The sequence below is a fragment of the Leuciscus leuciscus genome, assembly GCF_965113295.1.
Source record: "Leuciscus leuciscus genome assembly, chromosome: 6".
NCBI classification, from domain to species: Eukaryota; Metazoa; Chordata; class Actinopteri; order Cypriniformes; family Leuciscidae; genus Leuciscus; species Leuciscus leuciscus.
Window position 1 is genome coordinate 38608596 of NC_138730.1, and position 25817 is coordinate 38634412.

At 35.9% G+C, this 25817-nt stretch overlaps 2 protein-coding genes and 1 long non-coding RNA gene across 3 annotated transcripts in view; 2 read left to right on the forward strand and 1 right to left on the reverse strand.

Moving 5' to 3' along the window:
* LOC309501511 (phospholipid scramblase family member 5) overlaps positions 1-25817 on the forward strand; it is a 113689-nt gene that overhangs the window by 68810 nt on the left and 19062 nt on the right. The gene's annotated exons all lie outside the window — the stretch shown is intronic.
* ccl20a.3 (chemokine (C-C motif) ligand 20a, duplicate 3) lies at positions 376-1391 on the forward strand. Its single transcript, XM_082173732.1, has 4 exons — positions 376-534; positions 779-878; positions 976-1053; positions 1166-1391. Exons 1-4 carry the CDS (start codon positions 456-458, stop codon positions 1206-1208), a joined length of 300 nt encoding a protein of 99 aa, XP_082029858.1. The 5' UTR covers positions 376-455; the 3' UTR covers positions 1209-1391.
* On the reverse strand, positions 943-24457 carry LOC309501560. Its single transcript, XR_014206901.1, has 4 exons — positions 24322-24457; positions 13049-13243; positions 4277-6922; positions 943-1076 (listed from the first exon to the last, which is right to left on the reverse strand). It is a non-coding gene; the product is annotated as an uncharacterized lncRNA (long non-coding RNA).

Below are 25817 nucleotides of genomic sequence, written 5' to 3' on the forward strand. Positions count from 1 at the left end.
AAGTAGACATTCAGGTTTATTTTAGGCAGATATCTGGTCCTGGATTTTTGCCTTTGTTCCAGTGACCTTACATTTTTTAACTAAAGGCATCTCGGAGTTTCCAACATTATTAATTTACCAGGAGGAAACCATTCAAATATATTGGTGGCTCACTCTCTCTTTCAGGAAGTAAACAAAACAAAAAAAAACTCTGTTCTTTCCCGCAGGCCATTTTTTCCTCTGTCTTCTTCCTTGTTGCACCTGTTTGACTGACAGGCCAGATAAGCTCTCATTGTGGTTACATTTTTTTTTTTTTTTTTTGTACACATGTACATCTGTATACGTAGGCACGGAAAACCCTGTCGGTAGTTTCCATGTCCGACCTATAAAGGCAGCACACTCTCTTGCCCCATTTCACATCTGACTCTTGCTTTGAGGATCTCACACAAACACACACACACACAGAAACAGACACGATGACTCGGGTTTCAGCTAGCGTGATCATGCTGATGGTTGTGGCTCTCAGTGTACTCTGTACAGATGCCTCACCTTTGTGTAAGTACATCTTTCTTTCCTTTTTTCCATTAGTGGATTCATAATCAAGCTATTTGCACAGTCATGGATACATTTTTTAATTTCTACTCCTTTACTGGAATAAGCGTTTCGTTTTTTAGGGACAATGCGTGGTAAATGTGCTTAAAATCCATTTATAAATGTAAAAATGTTTTTGTAATTATTATTATTATTATTATTTAAAAACTCAGTAGGTGTTAACATGCTCGTATTGTTGTGTTTACAGCGTGTTGCAGAAAGTACACCAAAGGAATGATAAAAATGACATATATCAAAGGATATTCCATTCAGACCATCACAAGACACTGCCACATTGATGCTGTAATGTAAGTATAAGATGCATACTATTCATAGTGGATTATTCACTAAATGACTGATTCCTAAGGAAAAAAGAAAACTAAAAGATGCTTCCTTACCCCACAGATTCCACACAAACGGAGGCAAGAACATTTGCACAGACCCCTCCAAAGGCTGGGTGATGGAAATCATCCGTAAACTGAGGTAAACTTGCAGAGTTGTGATTGCTGTGGATACATAAGCACAAATGAACACAAATGAATTGAACAACATTGAATTGAAGCTAATAATTCTGTAATTTATTTTCTGATTTTAGGGAAAAAGTGCAAGCAATCAACAAAAAACATTCAAGAGTCTAATTTGACCATATCTGAAGCTAAACGGATGTTACTACAAGAATAATTCTTCATGAAGGAGGATCTATTTTTCTTTAAGAAATCTGCATATGTACTCTGCATATTTGTATATGCATGTTATTTTATACTATTTGCTTGCTTGTTTAATTCAATGCATTAAAATTATTTTTTTTAAGTAAATTGAAACCTTGTGTTTTGTATTTAATTGCGCTTCCTGTAGCTCAAACTTAATAAAATTGTACGAAAATGAATAATAATAATTTTAACTAGATACATATATGAGTTTCAGAACAACAAAAGTATAATAAATTGCGGTTCTTGTAGCTAAACTTAAACAATTAAACGGTACAAAAAATAATAACAATAATTGTAATAATTTGAACTAGATACATATATGAGTTTCAGGACAATAGCAGTAAAATAAATGCACATTAGAAGATGTAAGACACCATAACTTGAATTTGAATAGTTTACATGACACAGGCAAAGTGCACCCTAGTGAAAAAAGTATACTTTATTGTATTTGAAATATATTCTCTTTTTCAATAGTACATTGCAAATATTAAATAAGTATATTAGCATCATGCTTTCACCTATTTTAACAATACAACTTTTAACACACTTTAAAATAATTGTACTTTAGTGTATTTTTTTCCAAAATATATTTTAGAAAAATATACTTGAAGTGAAAATTCTGTTTATTTTTTTTAAAAGTTTATTATTTGCACTTTACTTAAAAAAATATTTTAGGGATGTTTTTTTTTTTACTGTGTGCTGAAAATAATCATTGTAACAATGCATTGAAAGTATACTTTCAAAATACATTACAGTATACACTAGTTTATTGTACAAAGTAATATTTGTTTATCAATGTGCATTTGTTATTGAAGACAAAGTGTGCAATTTGTAGTATTTGAATAAGCCAAAGGTATTACTGAGCAAATACTTTTTACTCAAATATAATACACTTATGGTATATTGCTTATTTCGAAGCACACTTTAATATCACTAATCAAGCATGTAATTAGTCCCTACACATGCATATAGCCTACTTAAAGCATACTTGAAGTTTTTCCAATTTAGTACACAAAAGTACACTAAAGACACTTAAAGTTTTGCTTTATTACAATTTAATTACAACTAAAATATACTTGAGTTATTCCAAAATAGCACACTTCAAGTTAACTAATCATTAACACACTTGAAGTATACTGAATTAGTCTGGCTGCAAGTATACTTAGAATTTTTTTCTTTTTTCTTTTCTTTCACCAGTGCATATTGAAAGTGCAGAGGAATTTATGCTGTGATTGAATAAAGCAGAGGAATTAATTTGAATAATGTGCTGTGACTGGACAGAGAACGAGAGCATGAACGAGATGATAGAAAGTTGATTAAAGGCTATAGGTGAAAATTTCCCCATACTCCACATGCTTCAGCTCAGGGAAATAACCTTAATGATTGGCTATGATCATCTAAGAGGAAGCAACGGAATGCAGAACAACTTCTCTCTGGGTTAAACAAACAAACCTAGAAAGATCATCTGTCAAGTGAATGCTTAGTTACACGCATTGCATTGTTCTTCTCTTGCGTGACGAACTTTACACACAGGCCCACAAAGAAAAAGAAATAATAATTAGACCGAAGATCCACATGGTGTCGCCCTACTCTATGAAATAAAACATTTTGATTTAAAATTGTCCTAAACCCGCGATTGTAGCCTCTCATCGTCAGATAATCAACAATAACAACAGATCTATTAATAAACTCAGTTGTTAATTCAATCTTCTATCAGACCTGCAGTGTTTATGAGGTATTTCTTACTTTCTTTCTCATGTGACAGTATGAGAGAAACTACAAGGTGCTCATTATAAATGACAGTAAATGAGCGAATCGGATCTTTAAAAAAAAAGATTATAATCGTATTTATCTGATTATGAAGTGAAAGTTCAACAAATTTTGTCTACTGTAAATAAAAAATCCAAGTAAATGAGAACGAGGAAGAAAGACAATTCCCCTTCAAACGTCATTGTTGACCGAGTGAGAGTAGCCTAGCCTAAATCAGGCTACAGTTTATCTCATACTGATAAGAAGATATAGCCTAGGCCTATGTGAAGAAATACACGAGAAAACATAAACTAAAGAGACAGACTAGTAAACTCAAAAATGAAAATTCTGTCATCATTTAGGCTAGGCCTACTCACCCTCGCGATGATCTAAACTCGTATGATTGAAAAGCAGATTAAGTGTTTGAAGAATACACTGAATGGGTACGGAAGCCAACATAATATAGCCTAATTTAAGACGCATATTCTATGAAAGTATATTTCCATTGTTCCATTGTCCTTTTACGTTGAAGCTAAATATGGAAACCTCACACAGCCAAAACGTCATTGATTTTAACCGAATATCCTTCTGAATATTGGGGAAAAAAATATGAAAATCTTTTTATTTTCCACTTTTTCATGTGCAGTATTGGGGTAAGCATTAAGTAACGTGAGGTACGTAATCAGATTACTTTTTTCAAGTAACAAGTGATGAATTACTTTTAAATGTACAACAAAATACCGGACTAAATGTGAACATGCATTTACTCATTTCACATGCAGAAAAAGAGATTCAGTATTCCTCAAAATGAAACTCAATACGCAAACCTGCAATAATTAAATAACACAAATATAGCCTAGGCCTACTTTATGTACAAACAAACAAAAAAACACACAGACACGTAATGCATTCCATTCCATTAAAAGTATGCAATTAGTTCGTTTTTTTAGGGAGTAACACAATATTGTTACACATTAGTTTTAAAAGTAACTTTCCTCAGCAGTATATGTATGCTACATACATAACACTAAAATCTAAAATTCAACTTTTGCTATTAAAATTGAATAGCGCACTATTTACTCTTTTTATGGACCATTTTTCTATTTCAGAGCTATTTCTATTTCAGTTAAAGGGAATTATTCATAATTGGCTGCTTCTAGAGAATTTTGTCCCCAAAAGTACATCACACACACACACACACACACACACACACACACACACTTCCTGCAGCTGAGTTGTTTAATTACCAGCGATGCTCTCATGACTGGCGATGACATCATTGCCTCGGTCCTCTCTGCACGGCTGCACACACAGAGGACTTCCTGCTGAATAATGGAGAAACACACACATTCCAAAACACCCACACACACAAACAGGAACACGGCAACAAAACAGCTCCACTGCCCGGCTCTAATCTTTGCTTTTATGCAACAGTGAACAGCAAACTTTCCCCGGCACATGAACTCATACACGTATGTAATTGCTGTCCATATTAGCCAAAACTCTTTTAGAGCTAAGCATTCATATATTGACTGGCATTTCAGAGTTTCAGAGTTCACATCTTGGTTCATGCAATGTGAACAAAGCATATGGTCATATGGGATAAGCCCATTGATATGTCAAACCATCATCCTAGTTAAATAAGAAATAAAGAAAACTGCACTCATCAAGCCATTTATCGGGGCCCTTAAAAATACACTAGCACTGAGAATAACTCAGACAGACAATGTCATTCTGCATTACTTTTGATGATTACATTTACAGCTCCAGGCAAGGAGGTGAGATCCCGGCGCTGCGGATCTGTGTTCAAACAGAGCTGTGCAAGAAACGGACTCCATTAGGGCTCCAAAACAACCATACAACCGCAATTGCTGGGTTTATTGAACTAACTCATGACAACAGTTATTTATTACAGTATAGGTTCCTATACATCTTTATCTTTATCTTTATAGCATTGAAGGTCATGCAATAACAACCAATTCTGAGTGTCAATTCTCAGGGAATCCCTTGGTTCAATCAGCTCACGAGGTTTAAGAATTTGCTCTTGAAAATGTACTCAAGTAGGGAAAATTGCTGGATCAACATCCTATGCTGATCCTGAAAGGTAAATCAATCACAGAGTTTAAATTATAGGGGTAGAGCTCAGATTGTGGCCTGAAACAACATTAATTTCAACCAGTAGCCTATATACCATACAGTACCATAGTACTCATGGTTTTGAATATTCATCATATATTCACATGGTATTTACATTGACATATAACTCTTTGTTAAGCCATTGATCAAGGATCTTATAGTATATATAGGCCTGTAAGGAAAAATTGATGAAGGGCCATTAAATTATTATAGAGGGGCTGTTACACCTCGGGTGTGCATTAGTTTTTACAATAATTCAACGGCCAGGAGTCAAACAGAGAAAGGGCCTTTGAAATAACTTAAATAATTTGGCACAGTGGAACTGTAATGTGGTTAAGGTCAGGAACTACTTTAGCCGTGCGTTTCCTGGAAAATAATTGCATTCAACAGCCCTGTGGTATACATAAACAATATATGTTAAGCTTATTGCAGTGCTTCATGACAGCGAGCGGTTCTTTTGGCACAATTTGCTTGTTTCGATTAATTGGTGGAGATTTCTTCAAAGAATCATGTACTTTTCACCAGGAATTCCACTGTTAAACAGGACTGTTTTAAACAGAAGTTCAAATAATACAGGCTGATGGCTTCAACAAAAGCATATAACATTTATTAACAACCTCGTAGCTCATAGGAGGTCTGTCTTTAAAGGTTTAGAAGTTATTACTCAAAATCAGTTCCCCTATGGAGAAAATGAATGGATTTTGTCGCTCCCTGCTGTTAAAGCACCGGTTTTAAAAAGAGCATCTTCTCCAGAACAACAAACACTCAAAATCAGGACAGAGACACAATGCACCACTGAGATTTTATTATTCAGACATTTTATTCAGATAATGTTCCGCTGAGAACACGGAGGAATGAAAGCTAGTCAAAGAAAGCAACAGAAAACAGACAGGATTAGACAATGACTGTGTTGTTGTGTTTCAGTATCTGGAGATTTTAAGACTAAAGCTGTTTTCCTTTGATGTCTGTGACAGAGTCGCGCAGTCTCACGCTACATATGTACATAGACTAAAAAGTTGCACAAACACAAACTCACACCTCACACACTTGGAAGTGCACACAAAACAGACACACATCTGACAGAGAGGACACAGTATTCAGCAGCAGGTGCCATTTTAGGCTCATTTCAGGCTGCAGTGAACACAGTATATAATTTGGGGACAAAACAGCCAAATGAGAAGAACATCTGAATGATTACACATTCATCCTCCATTTCCTTCTACCCGCTACACACACACACACATATATACACAACCACCAATTAGATGCAGGAGGAAGCAGTCAGCGCGGCTGCTTCTATTTGCGTCTTCCTTGAAGAACTCCAGATCCGTGAGGATGAGAGCGGGAGAAGAAAGGAACAGAAAAGCTGATCTCCGCTGTACTGGCAGCGAGTGTGATGTACGCTGGCATGACAGGCAGGAATCTGGGCCATAGTTACATTCATTGTTCAGAGAGCTGTTACAAAACTAAACCCACCGACAGCAATGAATGTTGATTATGACCTTTGAAGATTATGCATCTATAGAGGTGGGCGTGTCCAAGTGAGGTCAGTTGGGCTGAAGAGGGCGTGGCCTCAGGGCACAGTCAACGGTCGATGGTTTTTCATTGTCAAAAACTCACCGACAGCGTTGAATGTTCAACAAGACCAGCAAGAGTGTGAGAAAGACCAAAATATTTGACCCAAACCTTGGCACGAGGACTTCCGTGTCCTCCAGAACCTTCAAGAAGAACTTTCTCCACGCCGAGTCGAGCACCTGCTGGAAGACAAAATGAGAATATGAGTGAAGAATTCAAAATAAGAAAAACTATTAGCACAATTTGATTAGGAAGACAGAGACATTTAAAAAAATACATGAATAATTTTTGCCACCTGGATGCATCGATTGGATTGGATTGAATTGGGATATGAATTCATTAATAAAATAAAATAAAATAAAGTTGTTATATATTTAGGGTCAGTAAGATTTATTACAACTTCTATTTAGCAAGGATGCATTAAATAGATCAAAAGTGACAGTAGACATGTATAATGTTACAAATTATTTCAAAAGAATGGTTCTTTTGAACTTCCTATTCATCAAAGAATCCTGAAAAAAAATGTATCATGGTTTCCACAGCACAACTGTTTTTAACATTAAAAACAATAAGACATGTTACTTGAGCACCAAAGCAGCATATTAAAATGATTTCTGAAAGATCATGTGACTGAAGACTGGAGTAATGATGCTGAAAATTCAGCTTTGCATCTCAGAAAAAGTTATTTTAAATGGTAATAATATTTTACACTATTATAGTATTACAGCTTGTTTATTTATATATTTTTTCAGCCTGTGTGAACAACCCAAATACAAGCTGTGTCTAATAAAAGCTCAAAAGAAGAAAATGGAATATAAAAAAAAAGAATAGAATACTAAACAGAAAAAAATTCCATCATATTTGCATGGCTCTAAAATCCTAATAAAACTCTGGATGAACTACTGTTGAAGAACCTTCCCACACATAACCAGAATCTATGGGGAAAATGCTCTGCAAGTCAAATAAAATCTAATCATAAAAGAATAAAAAGTGATGTCGCTGCAGATAGTATTTAATATAATTTCAGTAATTTCGTAATAAAAAAAAAAAAGAAATCCACGTTGAACTCTCACACACACATTCTTTCTTCTCAGACAAAAGATCAAGATCTGATTTGTCCCAAAACCAAACTTTTCACCCGAATCGCTCTACCATTTCAAACACAATGCATGATGAATTCACACACCGCAGCACCTCTTCAGATGACCATGGGGGGTGAAAGGGTTTCCTATGGCAACAGCAGTATGAGGGAGGGATGTGATAATCCAGGGGGATTGTGGGTGTACGGGGGTCTCCTGTGAATCCAGACACTCAGCATTACATTTTCACGAGACAGAACACACACAGTACCCAAAATGAAATAGTATTCGGTAGTCCAGTTTATCCTGTATCACCAAAACCATGTTCTGCTGGTGTTCTCATATCAGTTTGGTCACACCTCTGCAATCTTTGGATTTTATCAGATATATATCAGGAAATTTGTATGAACTACATATATGTGATCACTGTATAATCAGTAAAACATATGCAACACCTGCCATTAAAGTAGTCTATATCGCTCAGACTGTTCATTTCTCAGTCTCAGTCTTCAAAGCTGGAAATAACATGCTCAGTGTAAATGATTTGCTTACATTTGATGTTCACGTAGGCGGAAAAAATTATAGCTTTGACCTATACAATTCAAATCTATTTAGAATTTAACACTGATAATAATAAGAACCCATATTATTAATTGAGCACCAATAAGAGCAACTGATAATAACCGAGCACTAAATCAGCATATTAGAATAATTTCTGAAGGATCATGTGACACTGAAGACTGGATTAATGATGCTGAAAATGCAGCTTTGCCATCGCAGGAATAAATTACATTTTAAAATTGTAACATAGAAAGCAGTTATTTAAGATGTTTAGATATATTTTACAATATTACTATTTTTATCTGTATTTTAATTAAATAAATGTAGCCTTGGTGAACATTATTTTTTTCCAAAAACATTACAAATCTTAATTATTCCAATCTTTTGACCAGTAGTGTACTGTCCTTTAAAATACACACTCACTCCAAACTCACCCTTAGTCCCACAGCAGTCTGTCCTACAGAGCCTGTAGTGTAGCTTTCATTCCTTATTTGTCCTAACAGTACTTAGGGTGGTCCGAAGTGGTCCAACTTCACAAACTGAGAGAGAGAAAGAGCGTGCCTTCCTATATATACACACGCATGTATCTAATATACACCCCGTAATGGCTTTCAGACATGGTGGTCTGATCTTAACGTGGACTGTGGATGTGGCCTTTTTCAGCGCGTCTCCTTGTGGTCTTCCACAGAATTTGGGGGGGAAGTGGGGGGTTGGGAGGGGGCCCCGTTTTAGCTCTTAAAATACCCTGGATCAAGCCGTGGTCGAGCAGCTCGTCTATCAGCGCTGATTACAAGTCGCTGGTTCTGCGGACGGGAGGCAATCAGGAACACGTTCACCCCTGATGTGTCTGCAAAACGCTTCCGTCCTCTACAGCCACCTGTGGTTTCCACCGATGTGGACGTGTCTTTACCGTGAGAGAGGAAAGGTAGATGATGGCCTAGGATTTCCTTTTTGCTATACAAAATATGACTTCATGCCAGAGCTGAAGACTAAAATTAAAGCAGCAATGCTAGGTACTAAATTTTTAGTAGCGGGACATCAGTTCATCTTAAAGGAATAGTTCACTTCAAAATGAAAATTCTGTCATCATTTGCTCACCTTCAAGTTGTTTCAAACCTGTATGAATTTCTTTCTTCTGCTGAACACAAAATAAGATATTTTGAAGAATGTCTGTAACCAAATAGTTGATCTTTACCCCAATGACTTCCATAGAATAAAAAAAAAACAATAAAAAAAACAAAAAAACAATGGGGAGTCAATGGGGTACATATCAACTGTTTGGTTACCGACATTCTTTTACAATACCAATTTTTTTTAATAACGACCACTACTCTATATATTTACATTTTGCATCATTACTACAGCCTTCAGTGTCACAAGATCCTTCAGAAATCATTCTAATATGCTGATTTTGGAGCTCAAGAAACATTTCATATTATTATTATTGTTGATAATTAATAATATAATATAATTGATAATTGCTAATATAATATTGTTGATATTAAACATGTACAGTATGTATTTTGATGAATGGAAAGTTCAGAACATCATTTGTTCTAAATAGAGATCTTTTGTAACATGATAAATGTCTTTGCTGTCACTTTTAATCAATGTGTATTAATATCTTTCAAAATATAATAATAATAATATCTTACTGACCCCAATCTTTTGAATGGTATTGTACCTGACTGTTTAAGGGGGTTCCCCGGAGCGTTTAACCACAAGTGTGTCAGGTAGACAGTAAATGTGTCACATAAGCATTTAACCTTGAGGAAAACAGTTCAAGTGCTCAGGGCTAGTTCACCATCTCTGAAGCTTGTTTTAATTTGAGGCACAAAAAGGTAAACCCCAGTTTAACCTTTGACCCTAAACCTTTAGGAATGCAGCACCGAGTCGCTGGTTGCATTGTTCCAATAACCTCCCAAAGGAAAGAGTGTGTATGAACACATTAGTGTGCGCGTCTACAAGAGGCATTTAGAGTGCTGTCAGGCTTTGAGTGAGAGTTTGTCTCTGATATCAGCCTGAAGGCTTTCTACAGGTTACCTGCTACAGACCTGAACTCAGAGACCGTCTGGTACTGTCCCCCCACCGCACGCATGCACACACACAGATGTTTTCTACACTGCAGACAAAAGGATGTTTGTCAGACATGCCTATGCACAATGTTTCCTATTGTAAAAAACAGTAACTGGACAACCCATTCAATCTCTGGCAAATCACCACGCAGACACTCACTTCCCTGTTAATCACCACAGAGTTCATTCAAAACCCTCACACAGCAACACAGAGAGATGAAAGAAGGACAGCGAGAGGAAGACATCACATGACTTGTACATTTCTAAAAGTTTTAAACTTGCTGTCAAACGATATATATCACCAAGGTCGATATATCGGTTGATATTTGGCATTTTTTAATTATCAGCCTTGACCGATACGTTTTTCTGTTTGGTAGATGTGTCGGAAGCAGGACCTCTATTTTTTTAATAGTATATAGGACTTTTATTTTGAAAGCACTGAGATTTCCAGAGCCTGAACGTCCGAGCTCCCATTTTCTGTCTTCATAAATTTACTGCCTTTGTTTAACAGTTCTGTCTAATAAAGTATTAGACAGAGCTGTTAAACAAAAAAGTAAACGGTATACGAAAAACTATTATAGGGTTATCTTTTTAGTAATATTTTTAACTCTTTCTCTATTTGTGAAAAACACTATAAATGGATTACAGAATCAAGTACTTATATAAATATAAATCAGTTTTTTTAATAAATTTTTTATATTTATTTTCAAATAATTTATTTCAAATTTAGTAAATATTATGTAAAATAATGTTTACTAAATTCAGCAATTGTTCAGCAATTGTTATGCATATGCTTCTTACTATCTTTAAATTAGATTGTCTGATATCATATCTATCGGCTTTATATTGACCATCGGCCACCCTGCTATAAGATATGGCATCGGCGCTAAAAAAAATGTTTGGGGACATAACTAAACTTAAGTATACTATGGGCTTAAATCTCCACAATCAATCAAACTTCCCAATCTTAAAGCCAGCATCCAATCAAACAACCAAAACCAACCTAAACTAATAAAACCAATGGCTCAAGGTTTGGCTGGTTAACATGGGCATGTTTGCCTCTGCTGGTAGATGCCAGAACTACATCATTCTGTTGCCAAAAAGCTTATTTTTTTCCATGAACGGGCTTTCAAAAGAAGCACTGTAATCTTCTAGTAATATTTAAATAAATATTTCAGTATTGTACATGCAAGTAATTGTAAAGGTTTAAATAGTGTAATATGAATTAGCCATGAGCAACAATGGCAGAATTCGAATCACATGCACACTACAGTTCAAAGGTTGGTAGTATTTTTTATGTTTTTGAAGTGTCTTATGCTCACCAATGCTGAATTTATTTCATCAAAATTACAGTAAAAACTGTAATATTGTAAAATATTGCTACAATAAAAATTTTTTTTTTTTTTTTATTATTCCTGTGATGCAAAGTTGAATTTTCAGCATTATAAGTCTTCAGTGTTGCATAATCCTTCAGAAATCATACTAATGCTGATTTGGTGCTGAAAAAGTAAACAGTTGTGCTGCTTAATATGTTTTTGGAAACTGTGATGCATTTGTTCAGGATTCTTTAAAGAACTTGAAAGGTCAAAAGAACAGCATTTTTAAATAGAAATCTTTTGTAAAATTATAAAATGTCTTTTTGTCACGTTTGATGGATTTAATGCATCCTTGCTGCATCCTTTGACAAAATTAATCTTACTGACCCCAATCTTTTGAGCCAGTAGGGGTTACGCACCAGATGAGAAACTCCCATTAGGATGAATTCAAGTATCCCACAGTAGCTCTTCTTGAATAAAACAACGAAACAAACAGCCCTACAACCACTCAAAACCTCAAACCAGCTCAACAATTCCACTATAAAACCAGCTACCAATCTGGAAGCACCAATTAAACAGCCCCACCTTAAAACATAAATCAATCAAACAGCTCAAACTGTTCTCCTTAAAACACATCCAAATGTTGCCCCTTCCTTTCACCCTGAATGCCCCTTTTTCTAAAGCCTGTAGGAGTGGCGAGATTCCAGAGTACAGTGAGACTGTTTACGCCACGGATCACAGCAGACAGACATAAAGCTTTCACCCTGCCTCCCTCACATCGCGGCAACTACATTAAAAGGACATAAATCTGTGGGAGTGGACATGCAAGAATGTGCATGAGCGTATTAAAGAAAATAAACCTGATGTCAGTCAGAGAAACCAAAGCCCTGCAGATGTGATGATGTCTCTGTGTGTGTTGAAAGAACAACTTTTACCTTTGCTTTTTTGGTCAAGAATGGTTTTCATCGTTCCCCTCTTCTCTCATTTTTGATTCACGGTTTATTAGAGGCTGTTCCACAGACGTCACTTTCACATGGAAAGCCATTGTGCAGTCGTTTTTAAATAAATGTGCGGATGTATGGAGCCCTTATATGCGACATAGCCTAATTTTTCTTGGAACGCACAAACTGCAATAAATCCCTTATATGAAGGGCTGGGAGCCAAAACCCAAACAATCATTTACATAAAATATATCTACAGCATGTCAGGTTTTGGAAAGTCCATCATTTTGCTGTTTTTCTTATTCAACACTGTAGTATTTTATCCTCACAGCTTACTTGGAGGTCCGATGAGGACAAGATGTGCGTGTGTTGTAGTTCTTGAAGGCCGACAGTTTATTTCTGTTCCTGCGTCGCGACGCATTTTTGCCAACTCAGCAAAAACCCTGCAGCTTCTTGGAGACAGAGCGTGGGTGAGAGGGAGCGCAAACCCACAGTCAAAACTTCAACAGCTCCTACCGTCCAGCACAGCCTCTGAAAAACACAAAAAGTCACACACTTACATGATCATGCTCGGACTTCTTGGCCCCCGAGCAGCTGAAACAGTAAAAAGAATATCACATGGCTTCCCCGCCACACAATACGGTCATAAAAGAGAAAGTGCACAGCTATGGTTGGCTGAAACAAAAGGACGGGGACAGACCGTCGGGCACCAGAGCCGCATCCACAAAAGATGAAAACCCTGGATTACAGAGTACTGCAGAAAACCATATGACTGATACAAAACAGCCTGGACTTATTCAGCAACCTCGTAAAACATACACTCATAATTGGGGCTGTGCAAAATGCATCTTGATGTTTTCAAATCTATATATAGATAAAAAATATTATCAGTAAATTTATATATTTTGTTATTTATTAAACTAAAGAACGAAAAAAAGAAAGGCCCGTTTTTCACACAGCTGTTAACCAATTAGAAGCAATATACTTTATTGTTTTTATTTATGTCCGTTTTATATTTTATCGTATTTATTGCATCATTTTCATACTATTTATATTGTATTACTGTTCTTATTATTTTTAAGATAAACATTTTATGTTTTGAATTTTCATTTTAATATTGTTTTAAGTTTTAGTAATTTTCTTTGTTCTTTTTATTATTATTATTTAGCTTTAAATATGATTTTTTTTCCAGATTTGATTTAGTCATTTTAGGACTTTAACTTCAGTTTTATCAGAGAATAAAAAAGAAAGAAAAAAGTTTCAGTTAACAATAAAAACACTGTATTTTTTACAAAAAAAGTTCAATATATGGAAAATGTGTGCACTTCTATGAAAATCTTTCATTCACTGATTAATCTGCAATTGCAATACACTATCACTGCATGCATTTGCATTAGTCACTGAAAAAGACAGTTTCAACTAATTCACAGAGATGAATCAAACTCTCCAACTCAATACCATACTGTATTTGTTACTAAAGTTTAAACATGACAGATTTTTTGCTTAATTGTATATAATTCTGATTTTATATCATCAGCAAAATCATTGTGAATATATTGTGTAGCTCTAATTATCTTACTCTAAGACGATGCATATTTTCACCATTTAATACGCATAAAATTGCAAAATAAAGTATGAATATTAGAAAGATGCCTTAAAGCTTGAGAAACAAATGGGTTGTTCACATAACATGCATTCTAGTACTACAAACAGAGAGGGCACTGGAATTGAACAAAAAGCACATTAGGTTTGAAAGCTTATCCAGCAAATGAACTGATTTATAAGCATTACTTATACTATATAATGACTGTCATCAATGGTATACATTCACATAAGTCTCTCTGTAAAACTTAAATATTTAATATTCAATATACAAATCTCATGACAGGACACAAGTGATCTTTCCAGAAGGTAAAGTGGAAGCAGGGCTGTTTCAAAAACATCACAAAGGTTGCGTCTCAATCAGCTCCCTTGTTCAGTAGTGAGGGCACTGATCAGGGAGTCGGCCATTTTAAGGGCTGTCTCAATCATGTAAAATGAATGTCAGAAAATGATCAGTTCTGCTGTTGCTCATAAATACCAGTAGTGACAATAGCCCAGTTTCCATTACAGATTTGCACAAAACTTTTTGTAATATTTTATAAATGTCGATAAAAAACTATTGTGAAATGAAGCCATTTCCATTAACCGATGGAACTTAACGTAATTTTTTCCTCTCGCGATAAGCCATTCCAAAAATCACGGCAACAGATGTTGGTAGGTTTACGTATATCACAGTCACTGCGCTAGGCAATATTTTTAATGGAAGGAGACATAGGCGTGTTATCCAAGCATTAATGGCAAGGAAAGCCCTTTACTTGGGAGTGGCCACGTATGAGGTGTTTCTGGGTGTTTCTCCCTCATATCTGCTTTGTGGTCTTGATAAATTGTGGCATTTCTTTGTGGTGTAGAATGTAGTATTCCCGTAATTCTTTTGTCTTTTACTAGTTTAATAAAGAACTCTGTCTCGTCATCTTTAAAGAATGATCGAATTTTCCGTACGTCAGGTGACCTGTAAATGCGAAAAAAAACTGTTTTGCGAAATAGTCCTTTTTCGAATTGCCTGAAAAAAACACCTCACACACGAGCGTAAAAACTTTTTAACAATATATGGGAGTTTCCATTGGGCATATTCTCAAATTGCGCAATTTGAAGGTTAATGGAAACACAGCTATTGTTTAATGAGGACGTTGTCATGTCACCATCTGGGTCCCAATGAGTAGTGAGCCAGGGAGCGTACAGGGAATTTGAGTACACATACTGATTCACAACCTAGGGAGCTGATTGAGACGCACCCTATGACAAATGGCAACCTCACACACTGGTCAAACAATCACATGTCTTGCTGACAGGAAGTGAAGAACTACAGGGATGTATGTGGCAACACAAAGAGCTTTAATCTTCCTTACAAAAGAAGGAAGCATGCATGGTGTGTGATTTACAAGCCAACTCTATCACACGAGGATTCAACGAATCACAGCAGAGATCCTTGAGTGTAACGAAGCCCGTTTAAGTTTAACAACACTACACTCTTTATTTCCTCTGCTTCTGTTCTTTTCCCACTTCACCTCTTTTCTCTCTTCTCAACGCCTCTGCAGGAAGTGCACACTCAAGTTTATTTTTGAATCGGACAAAAGGAATGCATGCCATTTCCTGTTCATGCCGTCTCCATATGGACATATGAAGAAATGCACAGGTCTAATAGAAGGGTTTTTCCACGATTCAAGAGTCAGGCTGCCATTATAAGCTCCAATATTAGCTCATCAGACTCCAAACATAAAACAATAAGGGCTTCTTTTCCACTCTGGCAAACACTGAGATTCAGACATCCAATATAAAACAGTCCAAAATTAAAAAGTATGAAGTTTTGGCCTTTTCAGATATGGGAAAATGTAGACTATAACAGGATCCATGAACAATGGCACACAAATTAATTGTCTTCTTTCAGCAAAACACTCAAAAACAGAAGCAAAATCATTTGTGAGCCAAGTACTTGTTCAAAAGTAACATTTTCTGTATTCTTTGACAACTGGCAATGGTTCTGACCCAAACGGTCCCAAAATGGTCCTGTGCCACCCTAAGCTCCCCCTGTCCCAAATGCCACCTGGTCAAGAAGAACACTCTCAGAAGAAAAGGTTCTATATAGAACCTTCAAGGGTTCTGTCAGGCTCTTATACATATACAAACTTTTAGGGGTTTCCATCATGGGACAATTTTATGGATTTAGTTTTAATTCTTTTTTTTAATCCTGATCAAATTTTATGAATTAAGTAGCTTGTAAACATACTTTATCACAAGAGCAAATTTAAATAACCCATTAAACATGAAGTATTATGAAATCATGTAAGACATTTCTCTAGAACCTTTTCGGCATAAAGTGTTCTTTAAAATTTAGTTAAGAACCCTAGGGTATAGAATAAAATATAGAATATACTGAACCTATTTTTATATATAATATATTGAATGACATGCTACAGGACACGTACAGACTGTATAGAAATTTGGGTTCTATAAAAACCTCAGTATTCTGGCCTAACTGTAAACACGAGGCGATCAGATTGGACCGTTTAAAGGACTGTTCACACCAAAAATTATAACTATAACAATAACTATTTTATCATCCACATCAAGAGACAAAAAATTCTATTTATTCTAAGCACACACTGCAGTTTTGTTGTCTGTGGCTTTAAATGCCCGAGCTCTTTAAAGTGAGGTGGATTCTGATTGGCTGTCAATGCTTTTATCATTCATCAGCTGGAAATGCTAAAAGAGATATTGAAAGAGATATGAAAGAGATATTAGGCAATGATACCAGCAACAATCATTATCGTAATAGCTGCGGTGTGGACTTCCCTATTCTCATAGAATGATACTGATTATTTAAAGTTATTGTTATCATTATAGTTATCGTCCTCCTTGGTGTGAATGGCCCTTTAGACAGAGACTACAGAAATTCAAAAAATAATTACAATCATGTTAAGAGAATCAAACCATTTTTGCATCCTCACAAAACTACAGAAAAGGCACCCAAAAGTTTGGGCACACTCTAGTGACTCAAAATTTGAGTCATTATGTCGTTTTTCGTACTAAAAGCAGCATCTGCTTTGGCATCTGCTGAAACGAGACAAATTGGTGGCTTCCACTGAAGACAAATTGAGAAGTCTATAAAAAGAGCATGCTTTAATGAGGAAAAAATAAGAAATAATAAAAAGAAAAACCTCTGTATGCCAAAACCTCTGTTTGAACTGAGACCAATTCAGAACCGTATATCAGGTTTTATGTGGTCATGTGACATCAAGACTAACACTAACTCTATATGATACACTACAAGTGAAATTACATTCCCATCAGGGTTTTGCATTGGAACAGACTGGTTCTGTTTATGTGGAAAGATTGTTAAATATGTTTTCTCTTTACTAGCCTACATTTGGAGGTGAAACGTAAAAAAAGAAGTAAAACGATATATATATTGGCAAACCATCACACCACCACAATCATTAACATAAAAAACCAACGTATAAATATTCAGTTCCGTCATTTCATCTCCAAGCTGATTAAATGAACAAAACAGCCTCTTTTTCTTTCTCCTTGACTTAATCAAAATGAATTAAACTCTCAAACAGTCCTCGCTCATTTTTCACACAGAGAGGGGTAACAAGTAAAAAAAAAAAAAAGGAGAGAAAGAAGAGGAAAATGAAATAAGAGAAATGAACGGCTCATTGCTTGTGCATCCTACAGCAGTGGGGTCCCACACTGCGCCCAGTGGGGTTTACAGCATTATGGGTAATGAAAGGGGGGGAAAAAAACTAAATGATCTAATGGTTTAGACGAGCTGGGTGGTTGTCTTTTGGAAGTGAGAAAAAAAGAGGAATAGTCACTTTCTGTTTATGCCATAGACACTCAGTAGAACATAGTGTTCTTTCTTTAACTGTAATGTATGTGTGTGTGTGTGTGTGTGTGTGTGTGTGTGTGTGTGGGCTCTTCAAAAGGTTCCAACTTATTGAGTCTGCAGATCACAGATTACAGCCAACAATAGAGAGGTTTCATGCAAACAGATATAAACAGCAAAAATTGCGGTTTCATTTTTAACCATTTGGATGTTTTGTTATTCTTGCATTTCTTTGGTGGCATTTTTTCTTAATTTCTTAATCAGAGGTGTTCTCTTGGGAAACTGCTGTTTAAGATGTTTGTGGTTAAATCCTCAGTCATAAACACGTGGCACATTCTACAGTCAGCACCTTCAGAAAATTCTCTCAAGACAGCTTTTAGTTTCCAATGGAAATAGGAAGTTAAAATTCATTTCATATAGGCCTACTGTTTTTCAATTCAGATTTTAAGTAAAATGTAGTCTATAAATGCAAAGTCCATATCAAAAATGGTCTTTCGTTAAATAAATATTGTTTTCCTTTGAGTTTGGCATCAAAGATAAATTAAGCATAACCAAGCCTTAAAAAAAACCCCTCAATTTCACATTATTTCATCACAATTATGACATAACTATCAAACGAGCTGTTTTCACCAGTCAAATAAATGTCTATAAGACTGATTGAGGCGGTTTTTGAGACAATTCTTTAGAGCTAATTTGTGAATGCACACTTACAAACGCCTACAATTTCCAAACTATATCGAATATAAAGAATTTCAGTATCTTCAGCTACCACATGATAAAGCAGAATGTCATTTGTCACTATAAGTGGCGCTGAATTTTTAACACACTAACATCAAATGGTTTAAAAAAACTGTGAATGGAAGCCAAAATGAGGACTTTAACAGCTGACAACCTTTAATATTCCATAGAAATGCAGTAACTACACCAACACTGAATCTGAGCAGATTGGCTCAGTCTTTTTGATTCACTTTGATATCACTTTTCACACTCAGATTTCTCTTAATTTTGTCACTAGAAGTGTCACTGAATTTTCAACACTACATAACATCAAACATTAAAATAAACTGACAACCTTTAAATTGCCCTAGAAAAAAAAAAAAGTGCAGCAACTAAATCAACAAAATAGTGGAACTGAGCAGATTGGCTCAGTTTTTTAATTGACTTTGATTTGATATCAATTTTCAAAAATATTTCTCAAAGCATAGTCGAAACCAAGCCCATCTGTTACAGTCAATCATAGTTTAAGAGACTTGTTTTTAGTCATAATTAAATTGGCGAAATGTGTAGTTAGTGTTTTTCTTTTGTAGGGCAGTAAAAATGCAGTGTTTTTCCATTCTCAAACTACTGTTATATTTAATTCAGAGGCTAGAGCCCTAAACACACCCAGCTCTCTCTAAGTCACCAAAGGCTGCACGTTGGGTTAGGGTGCGTTCCACTCAAATTCCAAAATGACTACTTTAATGCCAATTGAAACCGCTGTATGTATTTCCTACGCCACTAGTGGCACTAAATGGAACGAGGGTTTCCATGCAGGACAGTTTCCCCTCGTTTTCCATTGTTCGACCAAACAGATTGTCCCACCCCAAACTCGTGCCATTGGCTGAGCCAATGCTGCTACTCAAAAACAAAAGCACAAAGACACAAGCTATTTAGAGTTTTCGTGGAAATGTTTGCAAACAGCTTACTTGGTAATCTCTGCATATTAAGCAGGGATAAGATATGGTATTTTAACACTGAAAGAAGAAAATCACAGTTTTAGCACCAAACTCATTTAAAAGAAAAAATACATAAAGTATAAAATCACACACGATGACTGAGCAGCAGGTAGGCTAGTGGAAATTGTACATACTATCTCATATTTTAACTGTATGTAAATGTCACTACAGCCAAAACCATGCCGTTTTAGTGCAATTTTTTTTCCCAACCAACCGCAGTCATGCTCCAGGGAGCCTGAGCTTGTGTTGTAAGTTTTCAGTGAAGAGTAGAAAGATCGTTAGAATAAATCATTCGCTACGTTAAGGGTTGTTGGTGATGTAGATGCACTTACGCTCTACATTGCCCCACACCACCCAAATGCTCCAGATGGGGACAAAGTTTATGCAGATTGGCTCATTAACCTCACTGTGCTGATCTCTCCACAGTAATGGCACACACAGCATGCTGGGGCTTCAATAATCCATCTCAACATCCTCTCCACACAACAGATTACAGTGTGGATGCCACAAACCCTGGCCCTGGAAATAACGATGGTTCAAGATGGAGTCTACATATGCGAGCGCACATGCTCAAGCGCACCCAGAAAAAGTGTTAGAAAAAAAAAGAAGGCGTCTTAGCAGCTGGTGTCACATTCCCCCTGAGGTGTTTCCGTTAATTTTAGTTCCTCAGACAGAATGGATGAACATCTCTTTGAAGTGTGGCCCATTCTGGGATATTTCTTTCAAAGCCCCACAACCACACATGGAGGTACATTGTCTGTATGTGTGTGTGTTTGCGGGTTTCGTTGAGACTTGGAATGGGCGTGGCTTCCCTCAAGACACCCCTAACATTCTCCGGATTTTAGAGCTGCCTTGACATCTGTACTGTACGTCTGAAAATGATTGTTGAATGGTGACTGCTTTTCACTGTTTGCAATGAATGCCCACATTTATGCCACCGAACAACACACACCCTTTGAACAAAACCTCGTCTTTCAGTTTTCACATTGAAAAGCAGTCACTGTGCTTACCTTCTGCAAGGGTTCTTTGATTTCTGGGAGATTTATAAAGAAGCTGCGCTCAAACTATTGACTTTATAATATTGTTAGTAATCTTTCAGATTTCAGATGGTAGTGTTGCAAGGCTGAATTTTCAACAACCATTACTCCTGTCTTCTATGTCACAATCCTTCATTCTAATATGCTGATGTGGTGCTCAAAAAACATTTCTTATTTGAATCTTGAAAAGAATAAATAAAAGCAGCTTAATATTTTTTTTGTGGAAACCGTGATACATTTTTTCTGGCTTCTTTGATTAATGGAAAGTTCAAAAGAAAAGCATTTATTTAAAATAAAAATCTTTCGTAACATTATAAGTGTCTTTACTGTCATTTTTTATCCATTTTATACATCTTGCTGAAAAAACAACAATGTTCTGCACCCAAATTTTTGAACGGTGTTGTTTGTGTTTGAGATGTTTTATCATGTCTTGTTTGAGCTTCCAAATCTACTATTCCACAATTATGTAGGCAGTTTCAAAGAAGAATTAAGACATGTAGCTCAACACAAAGCATGTAGGAGCCACTTAACATAGAAATAACAGAAAAATATGCCACCCATATTTTCACTTGAGATGAAGAGAGCAAGAGATCGTAGCAACAGTGGCAGACTGAGACTGGTATATGATGAAGTCTGAGGATGATATAATGCCAAATGAATTGAACATGTTTCATCAATCACATATAAATACTGAGAAGACATGAAATTCAGAGCAGATATCCAGGCCGTACTTTACGTTAGGGTTTGTTCAAAACGAACAAACTCACAAATTCTAACAAATTCTATCTAATAAGCTCTAAAAAAAATGTAAATGGTGTCTTATATTTTATACACGTTTCTTTCAGTGCATTTGACATAAAACATTAAACCAAGTGGCATTTGCAACCAAATGGGTTTCTCTCTCAGAACTAACTTTACTTTGCAGAAATATTTTTGCAGTTAAAACACACAAAATAGCTTTGAAACTATTTTCACTCAGAAATCGAGTAAATTTAACAAAGAATTACAAAGAAACGGCAAGGATTAAACATTTTTGAAGTAAAAAAAACTGAAATTGTATTTTCTTGTAAAACATGCTCCAATACTGTCCAAAAAATATATTTTTTTAAAAATGTGCTTTTAGCTTCTGAAATTCCAGTGTTCAAATGTTTAATATACAAATTCAAATAGTATATCTATTGTTTTCTTATTTAAAAAAAATAATAATATTGGAGAAATGTTGTGTGTTTGAGCTGTGTTATTTAAAATTAATACATTTAAACAGTTGCGCTTGACATTTTGTTGTCTAATGCAATGACATTCATACAATCATTAAATGTTCAAATATTTTCTTAGGCCCGTGTATCTTACCCAGCAGATATACCTGGCATTAAAAAGATCTGGATTTGAGTGTCTTATGTTGTGCGTGTGCCCTTTTAGAATTCTTTCTGTCTGTTTGGGCCTGCTTGCTTGTGAGTGAGAGAAAGAGAAAGAGAGAGACAGTGGAAGAGAGGAGGGGGTGTTCTCTCCAGACGCCCGTTGCTGTTGATCATGTCTGTGTTCAGGTGTCTTTGAGGGTGGCAGTAGGTGGAGATAACCCGGGAGACAGACAAAGAAGGTAGAGTGTATGTGTGTGTGTGTGTGTGTGTGTGTGTGTGTTGGGGGGGGGGGGGGGGGTTACTTTCCGGTACAGATATTTACATTTACATTTACATTTATTCATTTAGCTGACGCTTTTATACAAAGCGACTTACAATTGCTATATATGTCAGAGGTCGCACGCCTCTGGAGCAACTAGGGGTTAAGTGTCTTGCTCAGGGACACATTGGTGTCTCACAGTGGATTCGAACCCGGGTCTCTCACACCAAAGGCATGTGTCTTATCCATTGCGCTACCACCACCCCTTGGGATATAATCACAGCCTGTAATATATTTAACAGTCGTCTCTCTCTCGGTCTGTTGCGGCTTTCCGTGACCTTACTTTATCTCACTGCAGACCAGAACGACAACAAACAGATTTCATATATTGCAATTAGACACATCTGGATCCTGTCAGAAACACCAGACAGATTTCAGTGATCAGCTGTGTACTTCTATTTCCAATGTACTTCTGTCTGAACTGGGCTTTTATACTTTTTCTTTTAAACAGTGACTTGTCTACACAAAATACATAAACTGCTGTAGTTAATAAGTACCATTTACTGTACTGTATAACAGAAAGAAGTGCAGAGAACAATGAAACTGAAACCCAGATTGAAGGTAATTATGCACATTTAACTTGTCACTAAGCCAAGTTTATCTTCAGCCCACATACAGGCATCAGTTTACCAATTTAATCTAATGATGCAGCGGTGATAATGAGAGTTTGGACGCTGAGATAACTCACACCAGTCTGTGTACCGACAACGGAAAGCAGTCAAACACAAGAGGTGAAATCCAGGTGATCTGGATCAAGACGTTTAGAAAACTAGAAATATCATTTCTGAGCAGATGGGGAAGGTTGTAGCACTTTCCAACTCGCTACAAAGATTGCATGAAATGTGGCAGTGCATTTGTTTCCCATTTTATTTGCAGTTTTGAGTCGAAATGCATACACTTTTTCAATTATTTATACAAGTCACAACAGACAAGTCAATTTCGTTGCCAAAATAAAATTAATGCGCATAATTTAAAATATCATTCAATTGGTATTGCAGCCCACTCTGGTAGTGGTATAGACTGTAACAATAGCACTCTTTGTATATGATATTAATTGTTACACATATTGTAGATTTTGAAACTACTTTAATTTGTTTCAGACAGGAATATTATATTACAAATGAGATACATAGTGCAAAATATATATCACCTTTAAAACCCCCAGTGAACTGCATGGATTATTAACAAAAGAAAAAATATATATAAAAAATATTTTTACTTCAATACAACAAAATAATTTATTTCCTATCTTTTTTTTAATGATCATGTAGACGAGATTATTGCAATAAAATGTAAATATTCCAGTGGTGTTGGTGCAAATAAATATATATAAAAAAACAATAAAAAATGAAGAGAATGATTAAATATAATGGGTAAGGGTCAAGAATAACCACCCATAGAGGTTAAAAGTGGCTTTTAATAAAGAAATTTGCATCTGTGTAGCTATATCTTGTTTCAGCATTATATAAACAGAAGCTTATGATTTATATGTAACTTATATATAAATGTAGTCATTTATTCTGATAAATAGCCTAAATCAAATACATAAAACACCTGAATAAATAGCAATATATTTTTTACAACTCTTGCACAAATTGCTCAATCAAACTGCAGATATAGCACTTTTATGAATAAGTTATTGGTGACACAGTTCCTATTTCATGCGCAGCTGCCACCTACAGCTTTTACCCTTAATTCATGACCAATATCTTCAACTTTTGCATTGTGAGAGCAAAGTGAAGGTTTACATACCTTCTTTAAAAGCTTAAGAAGACGTGAAGGAAGACATTCCACGTAAGGAGCATTTGTATCGCTTCAGAAACGTCCTCGGATCCTCCAGCTGGTTGGATCTGCGCCGGTCAGTCACCGCTGAATCGCTGTAGTTCCACTCGCACTCTGAATGATTCCACAAATGGGGCGGAGCTTTGTGTCACGTGACAGACTACAAAACATTTGATTGGCCACTGTGATGTAGGTTGACACAATGCTGTTGCTTGTGATTGGTTGAGTGTGAAGCTATTTGACGTTGAGCTCAATATGTGTTAAGAATTTGGTGAAGGGGGGCGAATAAGTGTGGGTGGGTGGGGTCCTTCAGAAAAAAAAGAAAGAAGCAAGGCCCATATTTTCTGCGAGTCTGTCAGTGTCGAGATTTCCAGCTTAAAGATGCTTAAAACGTATACTGACCATGAAAGGAATGTATTCAAAGAAAAATGTGAGAGAAAAAGATTTTACAATATTTGAAATAAAATAGAAATATATTTTTGTGAAAGAATATTCATATAAAACATTTTTTTATTGTATTTTATAAATGTTAGACAACTAGTTCCCGAATCAACATACTGAAAAATTGTAGAGCAATCACATTTTACACTTAATTTGATCTCTGAACGCTATGGTTTTTGGTTTTTGCAATGTGTGTTTTTAGTGTGCTTAGCTGTGTTACTTGATTTGCTATTTTCTCTATACCTGTAGACTTCCTGTTTACCCCACAAACCACAAACCTGAATGAGTTTGCTTGGCTTATAGAAGAGAAAGAGTATTGCTGTTGGGACACTTTTAAACAGACACATTTGTCTTCCTTTTGGTCAGGGCAGCAGAAGGAATTCATTAAAGCATCCTTAAACAGTTCCATTGAGGTATGTTTTTGACCATCATCTGGAACAGATTCGATTTTAATTGACAATTAGTCCCCCGAGATCTATAAAACAACAAAGAGAAATGAGAAGGAAAAAAAAAAAATAGTCTTACAGTGCTTCTTCTCTCCTCTGTGCTGTTTCTGCTGAACCACAGAGCTCTATGACACATTTCAGTGAATTATTTACAAAAGACAAACTCAAAATAGGATTCAGTCCTCCTTATATGAGCAATGAGCATCACTCCTCAAAGCTATCAGGCCAAATAGATTGTAAAACAGATCTGTAAAAATGACAGTCATCATCATTTACTCACCATCACGTTGTTTCCAACCATATGATTTTCTTCCTTCCGTGGAAGACAAAAGGGAGTTAGAAGACAGGAGTCACTTTGAACACTTTCATAGATAATTGCTTGAAAATAGAGCATTTTTCAGAATGTAACCTTTTGTGCTTCATAGTAGAAAGTCATATAGGACTGGAATGACATGAGGATGCGTAAATTAAAATTTGTGTGTGTTTCAAACTAAGCGGCCATTATGGCACCATTTTCAACTAAAAACAGAAAGCTTACAGTATGTGTTTTGGCCGTTCAGTTACACGACAACCGCATTT